This window comes from Tinamus guttatus, unplaced genomic scaffold (genome assembly GCF_059628265.1).
Source record: "Tinamus guttatus ecotype Peru unplaced genomic scaffold, ASM5962826v1 Tinamus_guttatus_pri_ptg000060l, whole genome shotgun sequence".
NCBI classification, from domain to species: Eukaryota; Metazoa; Chordata; class Aves; order Tinamiformes; family Tinamidae; genus Tinamus; species Tinamus guttatus.
This window is the reverse complement of record NW_028288594.1, coordinates 4,160,787-4,171,604: the sequence shown is the minus strand read 5'-3', so window position 1 is coordinate 4,171,604 and position 10,818 is coordinate 4,160,787. Positions and strand designations below refer to the sequence as shown.

The window sequence follows — 10,818 nt, the reverse complement described above, 5'->3', positions numbered from 1 at the left end:
AACAGAATTATTAGACCACTGCAGCGTGCAAACAAATACCACATAATCAGCTGAGAAGAAATAAGGGCAGAAAAATGTTTTTAGGTTTCCTGCCAGTCAAATGAAGTCTGCAGCACTGGAAGCACTAGTAGAAATCTGCAGTCATGGCCCCTTTTTGCTTTTCCTGGTTCTTGTAAGTTACGTTTTTGAATGTGGTTGTTGAGCCTATGTATAGTGGATTTGTTCCCTAAAAACAAACAGAAGAAATGGAAGTCACTGCATGTCACCTTGCCATTGTTTCAGCTGCAGCACACAGAGCTGCAAGGCGCTGTCTTTAATGCACCTCTTCAGCACTGGAATAACGTTGACTCATGACACCAACCATCCCCAACCCAGCCCTATTGGGCAACTCATACACAGTTGAACAAGTGCCTTTCTGCTTTCAAACATGTGTCCTAAGACATCAAAGATGCATCCCAGCATATGTCTAATACAATTTACATATCAAATCTCATGGTTGTACAATTCTAAAAAATGAAAATATATTCTCAGATGTGAAGTGTTAGTTGCCATGGGTCTCTCCCTTGAGACTATCATGAACTGGCAGGAGGGTTTAAGTCCCCTCTCAGCTTTTAATACCTGCCTCTCATTCCCTTTGTGCCATTTTTTTTTTTGGAACAAAAGAAATTGTTCTGGAACAAAAGAAAAAATATATATATTTCTATCTAGCATATTCTTCTTTTCCATCTTACCATATAGCTCTCTCAAAGGATTAGGAAAATATTCTGAAGTGACTCTGCCTGTAAGTAACCATTTTTTGTGGTCTCAAAATCCGAAAGGCAGGAAGTATCTGCTCTTGCAGAAATGTTGCAATCATAACGTTTTGGACAAGAACACAGCTGAGCAAACTGCAATGTATCACATATCCTTCCGACACTCTTTGGACTGCTAACTTAACATTCATTTTTTTCAAATAGTCTCACGAGTTTAAAAACCATTGCAGAAGGACAGAAAAAGCCATGGGCAGGAGGGAAAGAGGAAAAGGGAACATATGGAATAATCCTGCATTAGACATGTGCAAGCTATAGATAGAAGCTGTGCCCTAGATTTCTCTGTCCTTTTACCTACATTTTGGACAGCTTACATTGCTCCTAAATATAAGTGGGCTCTCAGCATAAAAGAGGCAACTGATAATCTCTTCTTCCTAAATCAGCCTCAGTTTGTGGGAGGAATTGTATAATGCTGATAATTCTAGAGACAGTGGCCAACTTTGGTAAGATTAATCAGAGGCCAGGTATCAATTTAAAAGAATAAAATAAAGCAATAAAAGGTTATTCTGTACATATGGAGGAAACAAACTGGGATATTCAACTCTAGCTAGTTTTCACTTATCTCTAAAAACTCATTATTTTAATTTATAGAATATTAAATGCAGTGAAAATCTACCAGAAAATCTAACATTTTAAAAGAACAAAATAAAGATAAAACAGACATTTCAGACATTGTCATTCAGCCAAAGTAAAGATAGGCTTATAAAATTAATGCATGTGACATACCGTTTGCCATTTAGCTTTTGATCTTTCTGCTTCGAATCTGGCCACCTCTTTTCGGTCCTGAACTGATACTAGCAATTTCCATATGCAAAGTAAAACAACGCCGATCAGAAGGATAGCAAGTGTGACACCCACCATTATCACTGGGATATTTGGAAGTTGTGGGCAATCTGTGGAAACAGAAACAGTTCAAACCCAAAAAGTTGTAACTAGTTAAAAAAACAGCCAAGATGCCTCTAGCTCTCATTTGCTGGGAGCTTGTATTTTTCTGCAAGTCCATATTAGCTTTCTCCTGATGATTTGGGAAAATGTCTGAGAAATACCGCATTTAAGATTTAGAAATCTACTGAAGTGACATCTTCCATGGTGCTTTTACAATGCTGAACAGCAACTGCCTGATAGAGATCCACATTCTGAGAAGAAAAGTTAGAAAATCATTCTCAGATTTGAGGCATTTTAACTCTAAAAAATAGAGTGGAGTAAGATTATGAATTTTATGATGTTATCACTGAAGTTTTACTACTAAGTTTTGCTTAGTCAAAAAACAATCAAAAATATAATCATTCAAAATAACAAGAGTAGAAAGACTGCCATCCACTTCAGCGATGCAGAGGTAAGATCTAGGAAATAACACTGCAGTGGATCTTTTCTTTTGTGTAGACTTGGAAATATTCTAATGAAAATATGAGCACAATCTTGGCAAAAATGAATGTTTAGATCCAACTGCTGAATACATGTGACGTTAGACTTAGCTGAAGGGTTAAAGAACTGCTGCTCTGAAGACTGAATTTGGTGTCCTACGTTAGAGCACAGGCCAGTGGAAGCACTAAAAAGAAAATGTTGTCTTAAACAAAAAGCACAACTTTCATAGAAAGGCACCTAAAGCAGGACTTCCAGATAACATGGGTGACAAGGGGTAAAGACAGAATTTAACTGAGTTGGTGGGAGTGCCATTGCACAACCATGTGGCCACGGGGATACCACATATCAGGAAGATGCACGAGGCAACGCTAAGGGAGGTCTCTTGTAACGGCTGCTTGGTCTGGCACCTGGGCACATACATTTCCCTCTCAATTTACATAGAGATGATCAATGTGCAGATGGGACAACTGTTGCATATTTGGTCAGACACATTTCAACCAGAGGCATGAATTCTAGATTCTGTATCTTAAGTGTGTTTCCTTTTCTCTTACACAGTTAAGTTACAAATGTGTTAGGGGTTCAATATATTTCTTAACATTTGCTTTAATTTTTGCTATCCTCTTTTTCTCATGTAACAACTCGAAATCTAAGGCAGAAGGTGGGATTTAAAAATACAAACTAAATCACTCAAAATCAGTATTATTCCAGAATATCATTTCTTTCCCAAGGATTCAGTGTAAAAGTAATCATGTAGACCAGACCAGATGACTCACATCAGCAAATTTCAATTAAGGAATTACTGTAATATTAAGAGGTCTTGGTCATGAAAGTCAGTTTTACAAACTTTTCTGTTGAGCCAGAGTTTAAGAACATTGAAAATTCATTTCAGTTGCATTTGGCTTACAGGGATTATATTTTGCATTACTTTTTTGGTTGGTGCCATTTATTTAATTCGGAGAGGTCTGGTTGAGCAGTGAGTTAATGCTCTGGCTTTTGGTGCCATCTTGACATCCCATGGGTGACACCAAGCTGTAGAACAAGTATTTCAGGTGGTCTCATCCTCATTCACACTCACTGGCAGCCACAGAACATTCCCCCTTTGCTCAAGCCCCAGGAGCAGAGTAACAGATGGCAACGAGGTTGGTTTGGCAGTCGTGGGAGGGCTGCTACAGAAGGCTTAACACACTGTACCTCCCTTAAGATAGCTCTTTTTTTTTTTTTTCCCCTCATATCTTCCTAACATGTATAGTATAGATTTGATAGGGGAAACACCTTCCCATGCTTCTTAAATTCTTGAGTCTTAGGAAGGCAGTTTAGAAAGGAATGTACTTCTCTAATACTACCCCTTATTACAAAAATCTTTGCTCTAAACATAACCTATGTATAACCAGATTACTCTTATTATAAAAGAAGCTGCTGTTTCATGCAGTGAAATCATTTTGAATCTCAATAGGTATGCTATAGAAACACTATATAAGAGTTAACAAAAATAGGAGGATATCTTCAAATCTTATGCCTGACACCAACAAAATAAAACTACAGATCTGCATGATTTTCCATAAAACTTAATTAACATTTAGCCCTGAGGCAGTGGGTGTATCCAAAAAAAAAAAGCACTTTATTGCCTAGAAACCAAACTGTTTGCCTGTTGGAAAGTGGTGTCCATGTTCTCTCCTGTCCCACATGATTAGGATCTTAAATGAAAAATCACAATCAAAATAACAGGAAATAAAGAAATAATGTTAAATGAAAGGACATCAGATAATAAAAAGGTCTCTTAAAAATTTAGGCTAGTGATGGGAAACTCATTCAAAACTTAGCAGTAGTACAATATTAATTATAAAGATATCTTAGCATTCTATTGCATATTCATGTCGTCAGGTATATCCAACAAGATAGTAATTTGAATTTTTCTTGGTCTGGGAAACATATGATATTTCCAAGTTGAACAGAGTTGTTGCATACAATATGAAGGATGTTCAGTGTTATCATTTTAGAACTGTGCAGAGCTTTTATAAAATTAACTTGCAGCCCTTGGAGGCTGGGGTGGGGAGGAGGCTTGCAGCTTGCAGCCGTGGAGTTTATAGGTAGGAAACTCACACAGAGACAAAGCAGTTTGTCTAAGGCCACAGCCGAGATTGTAACACAGCAGTACCTGGTGAATCCATTGGATCATTCTGCCCATCTTTCATGAAAGGCCGGGTGTTTATTTTATTGCAGCACTAAATAAATACTTTAGGAGGTGCTCTTTTGGCTGGGCAGAGGAGAATTACAAAGATAAGGAGGAGCACTGCTGTTTAAAATAGCTCAGCTTGCCAGTGCTGACGGCCTGTATTTTTAAATCAGGCTCAATAGAGAAAAAGCAGTATTTCCTGCTTACCATTCTCTTTTATGCTGTGAATGATTGTTCTTCCCTGTTCATCCGTAGTCAGGAGAAATGTGGTAACACATTCATTTTCCCCCTGCAAAGAGCAGGGAATGGATTTATCCTGTGAGAAATCTACAAGAGGGGAAAAAAGTCATCCAGCAGATCAAGGGAAATTTAACATGTAAAGCAAGAGAGATAAATGGCATAATGTCCATCACAGCCTTGTCTGTATATAAGAAAGAGTGAAAAAAAGCAGAAGTAACCTCAGAACTACTACTAAATTTAACAGCTTTCTACTCTACATTTCTTTAGTTTGCATTTTCTCTCCCCCCCCCACCCCCAACTTGTATTTCAGAACAACAGATACAGGTGTTGTCAATCTGTACTGACCATCAAGTGCACTTTATGAATCTGGTATAGTGTGAATTTCAATGAAAAGGAAGTTACTCCAAGCCACTTAACCACCAGCTGTCTAGGAAATGCAATAGTCCTCAATTATAGGACAAAGTAAACAGTATGTTCTGGTCGGTTTAGAGCTACCCCTAGCAAGTTCAGATTATGTTTCAAAAGTAGATATACTTGTATCACACAGAACTTGATAGTGTTAAAAAGGCTGCTCTTTATTTCTTCTACAATAGTTCTCTCCAATACTAGTGTGTCATGTATTGTCACTACAGTAAATATAAATCAATAACAGAAAACTGCAATTCTAGGATCTTTGTAGTAGAATTCAATGGAAAACAGATAAAATGTAATCTGAGATGACAGTCTGCCCTGTTTTATTTGTCCCTCCATTTAACGTAGATTTACGGAAAAATGTAATCTTTTTTTTCCCCTTTTTTCCCAGGTGATTGCTAACTTGCAAACCTTTCTACTTAAAAAAGTTAATTCAAAAGGCATGAGGGTAAAAAGGGTTAAGTTAGAAGTGACAGATGATGAAAACCAAATAAGATGATCAAAATTTGGAATGACAAGTCCAATGCCAGAAATGCCAAATCCTGATCCTAGCCATTATATAATATTTTTACGAAACAAAAATACCCTGCTTCATAACTGCATACATATCTCTGTGGCTGAGTATTTGTTATGATTCCATATAAACCATGATTTAAAGAACACTGGTAAATTAGCTTTGCTGTTCAATACATTTTTCCATTTTTTTTTTTTAATTTCTACAGGCGAGAGAAAACTGAGTTTCTCAAACATTTCTTTACTGACAATCAACTGTCATTTCAACTCTGTCCATCTTATCTAGTTAAAGCAGGTACAGAAATTGCATAAGCAACTGTGCTAAAAATCTTAAGTTTGCCAACTTTAATACCAAGAATACAAATGAAACACAGAGTAGGAATCCGACCACAATAATAGCATTTTAAAGAAAGGTACTGTTCATCAAGAATCAAGTGGTCATTTTCTTTTTTTAAAAAAACATATTGCCTAGTATCATAAGATTTTGGCCTTCCTATATATCAAACCCTGGTAAACTATACAGAGAGTGTGAAAATTCAAGTAGTTGAACATGCCACTGTCATTTTGTCTGCTTTTTATAACCCAAGGATCACATCTGGTTTGATTTTAATGGGAACATCCTCTTGATTTGTGATAGTCTTACACTTAACCTGCTGTCTGCCCTTGATGCTACAGAGTGATATGTTATCTAGCAAGATAATAGGCAGGAATTGCTGATTTAACAAGACTTGTTTTTGTTGAAAGGACTGAAAACCCCGGACTGGGTGTACCGAATTGGTGACACTCTTTGGCAGTTCACAGGTCCAATAAAACTATCACAGATTTTGCAATATTTGCTGTTTCCCAACTCTTTTAAGCAAGAAGATACAAATAATTTTACTTTAGGAGGAAAACAAAAACAAAAACAAAACACACACACACAAAGTAGTAGTTTCTAGCCTTTCAGAGTGCACAGCACATCCTACAAACATGTTCAAGTATGCCAAAATTCCAAAAAAGCACAAGCTGCAAATATATTAGTTTTTTTAAAATAAAAATTTAATTTAGTCATAATTTGAGACCAAGGAATGCAGAAATATGATATTGTGCAGGGCCTGAGAAATTAAGGCAGTAATAGCATCTCAACTTATTCAGAATTCAACTTATGCTTAGTATTTTTTTTTCCTCTGATGTTGCTTTTAGGGTGAAGGTTCACTTACAGATAGTATTGCTTAAGCCATTTTTAATTCATATGCAGAAAACCTCTCAGTGTGTAGCTACACTCACATAATTTACACCTGTATTTCTTTTGTGTTTTCTAATGGAACATGGTACTTTTCCCAGTGTGGAGTCACACTGGCATAGAAATTGGGTAACCTTAGCTGGATCCTCAAAATGCAAAAGACTAAGCTGTGTTGTAATGGATGCTTAGATAAAGGATGCAACAAAAATGTTGACTGTGAATAAAAATGTCCTTACGAACTTTCTTGTTTGTGTTTGCTCAGCAAAAGGCTTTTTGAGGACAGTTTCATCTAACTTTAAGAGATAACACCAGAGCACTAAGCTAGAAGCTTCTTTAGGATATGTCTCGTACTTTCCTGTTGGATGGGAAATTTGTGTGGAGTTGACATTATAGCAGAGCAACAGGGGAGAGAAGGAAATGGAAGGGGAGGAAATGCTCAAGTTCCCCAAAGAAATTGTAATGGTGTCTTTTGGGTTTTAGGATTGCAAGCCCTACGACTGGGGTCAAGAGAAGATCCTGGGTTTTAGGAATTATGGTTCCGCCTGGGTAGCGATCACAGCAGCAAAGATTCAACTTTGACTCATCTGGCAAAGAAGTGATCAACCCTTCCTTTGAATAAAAATCCAACCATTCAAAATAGGTAAAAAGAAAACAAATATCTAGAAGAGCTATTTGCTGTTGAGAGAAGCCACAGCTCAGTAAATTTGAAACCATCAGCTCCTCACGAGCTGCTGCGTCATCACATGCCCTGTGTGATCTCCAAACCAGGAGCGCTAGTGGTGGCACAAGTGACCCTGCTGCAGGGAAGCAGGAAGGGAAACCACAGCCCACCCAGAACTGAAACCGAGTAGGCAAAAAGTGCTGCCAAGAATATAAAACAAGTTTTCCAAAGAAACAGAAGAAGTGCATATAAGTGTAAAATCATAAGTTTTTCTTAACAGCTACTCAGTTTCACTTAATATATTGCTATGATGTAAAAAAGCTCGTTGATATTTAAAGCACCAATTTTTACTTAATTATACACCCTACATATATTTATATTTCAATCTTCAGAAAGTCTTGAACTATGAAAAAAAAAGAAAAACAGAAAGAAGCATTGTGATACTAATGAAGTTATGCTAAGCATCCATCTCAAATATTTAAATAATTAAATATTGATAATTAAATACTTTAAACTGTTTACAAATTGTCATCCAAACAATTTGTGAACAGTTTTGTTTTTGAGGGATTAGAACAGTTAATCAGCTCTAAGTACAGCAGTTGCTAACTACTGTAAACAAATTCTAAATCTAAAGAAGGCGACAGTCCCAATCAGGGAAGGACAAGACTTGATCTGTAAACTATATATATTTAAACTTGATCTATAAGCCATATCTATAAACTTCACTAACTGCATAGGTACAATAAAAGTGCTCAAATATTTGGTGTGCAGCTGCTTCCCTTTCTACTTGCAGGCTTTTAACAAATACTCCTTATCTGTTTCTGAATTCGACATAAAAAGATTTGTATTTATATGCAAATACATTAGTCTATAGAAGTATAACTTAAAATAATAAAGTACGCACTTAATAGAAGTATACACATTACATTAGAAAGAGCCTTCCTTTCTGAGGGAATTATTTGCAACTTTTGAGCTTTTTATTATGGAGTAATGCCCTCCAAAGCAGTAATGCTGGAGCTTTCTCAGAAACATATCACTGAAATTTTCGCATGTATGTAGCTTTATATAGGTTTTTAACAGTTTAGCATACGTACACATAAAGCATTCTGCATCATCATCCTAATTACTATGTTTGTCAGCATTGTTTAATGCTAATGTTAGGTCTATGATGTGGACATATCACACCTATGTACTGCATCATGTACACTGTGTTTTGCCATAGGACTGGAGTTGTTGACATTAAAATAAATACCCAGTGCCTACTGTATGGGCAAGCAACTTTCTCTGCAAGCAGAAAAAGAAGAAAAAGGAAAGGGCCTTGATGCAATATTTTGTATAAAGTAACACTTCTTTGTCTGTGAGGGCAGTATTTTATATAAGGTCAGTTTCTATTCTGAGAACTCTCATTGATGGAGCACAGCTTCAAATTGCTGTGAGCCGCAGATGATGCATTTCACCTTTAGGGTACTAGAAATGTCTCAATAAAAACTGACAAGAAGCAGAATGTCTTTACATAGATTAAAGGTCTGTGTCTAGGGGAGCTACCTGCTGTAATCAACAGTCTGCATGATGACTGAAATCAGTCATTTAGTATTTGTAAGATAAAAGAAGCCACATAAACTTAGGATAGAGGCTTGACTTGATCTCAGGGGTTTCCATCAGCCACTGGTGTACAGGGAGCAGTATTTATTCAATTCTTTCTTTCTTATATAAACTGCTTAGAAAATAGGTGTGTTCCAATGAGTTAATCAGCTTGGAGGGATAAAAGCAGTTCCTCACTACCACACAACAGTGGTAGACATACTGCAAATGACCTATGACCTAACATAATTCCATGGTAGAAAAGCAAGGCTACTTCCAAATATAAAATTACTGAAAGGGAAAACTATGTCTAATCACACAAACACGCAAAGAAAAAAAGAGTGTACAAACCCTCTGCAGTGCTGACAGTTGCATCAACCAATTTACATTTTTCACTGCATTCTCCCTGTGACTTGTCATCAGAAGCCAAATGACATTCTACACAGCTCCTGTGGAATATAATTCAACAACTCATCATTCTCTGCCTGTCACAAACCACCAGTATAAAGACAAGTTGTATGCATCTACATTAAAAAAAAAACAAGCTTACAAAAGGTCTTGTGATATGGATACAGTAATTCTCAGAAATATGATAGGTATTGACAACAGGAAAAAAAAAAAGGAATAAAGGTATTGTGGATAAGCTCTTTCTTGTCCTCTTTCTCTCCCAGATCTTATTAGACACCAGACAGAAGCCCAGGCAACATTAATCATATAGGTCTACTACAGACATAGGTATAACTCACGCATAAGAGTCATATTCAAAAACACTCTGAACGAGGTTTACGCTAAATACCAGTCAAAGAAACGTCTATCAAATGAACAATATTTGTCATTGACTTCAGTGTGATCAAGCTGGGGCACTTACTATAAGTATTCCTTTGTTGAAAGTCTTTTGAATAATGCATTATATCTATCAACTGACTAAAAACACTGTTCAGCTGTCTCAACAGATGTCTCTTGAATGCAATTACTTGTCTCAGGCATTACTTACTTAAACGTTAATTATACTGATGCAATTTATTGGAAGAGCATTTTCCATTTATTTACTTTATTTAACAATGGAATGACTAAGATATTAAAAAAAAAAAAGAGAGAGAGAGAGTCTAAATCAATTCCCACAGATGCCTATGAAAAAAATTTCACAGCAACACAATGCTTCTAGTAAGACTGGAGTTAATTCATGGAAAAAGGGAAATACAAACAGAATTCATATATGAAAATTTCGAATGGGAAGGGGAAAAAGGAGAAAAAAAAGATAGAAAAGGGAAAGGGAAAAGAAAAAAAAGGAAAAAGAAAAAAAATAAAAGAAAAAGGAAACAAATAAAGTAGAATGCGAATAACCTCAGCAAAACATCCCCAAAAAACCTGGCCACCTCCTGCTGCATTGAGTAACATATCTCCATGAGAATAAAGATGAGGCCTTGGAGATTATTTTCACAGGATGAAGGTGACCTTATCACTAGCTCTGGAAGTGGTGAATAGTAAAAGTGAGTGGGTAATGGGATATCCTCTATCTAACGGAGATAAATTCAGTGTTGTTGGTGTTTTTGTCATATTTGCCATGTTTCTCATCCTACCACTCTCTTTTTCTCAGCTGCCTACCCATTAATCTCTATCCCCTCTGACCTGGGGTTTTAGCTCTTTTGGTTACCCTATCCAAGTATTCCAAATGTTCTGTGTCTTTTGGCTTTCCCAGTCCTGCATCTCAGCAATGCAAGTGACTGCAAAAGAGAGAAAAGATCTAACATTGTGTAGAATATACATGTTTAAATAGGCTAATGTAATGGAACATCCATCATGTAACTTAATATTTCTTTTTATTCTCTACCAAACTGGGCAG

The 10,818-nt window shown here is 36.5% G+C and overlaps 1 protein-coding gene across 2 annotated transcripts in view; it reads right to left on the bottom strand.

Annotated features, from left to right (window-relative positions):
- The window catches only part of ITGB6 (integrin subunit beta 6), a 29,019-nt gene continuing 18,201 nt past the window's right edge, over positions 1 to 10,818 (bottom strand). Inside the window, exons 10-13 of one of the 2 annotated variants that reach the window (XM_088519463.1) lie at positions 9,327 to 9,424; positions 4,555 to 4,674; positions 1,536 to 1,702; positions 1 to 226 (exon numbers count right to left, since the gene is read on the bottom strand). In XM_088519463.1, coding sequence (XP_088375589.1) covers positions 125 to 226; positions 1,536 to 1,702; positions 4,555 to 4,674; positions 9,327 to 9,424 — 487 coding nt within the window. In that variant the 3' untranslated portion in view covers positions 1 to 124. The remainder of the gene's footprint in view (positions 227 to 1,535; positions 1,703 to 4,554; positions 4,675 to 9,326; positions 9,425 to 10,818) is intronic. The other variant, XM_088519464.1, reaches the window with a different exon arrangement.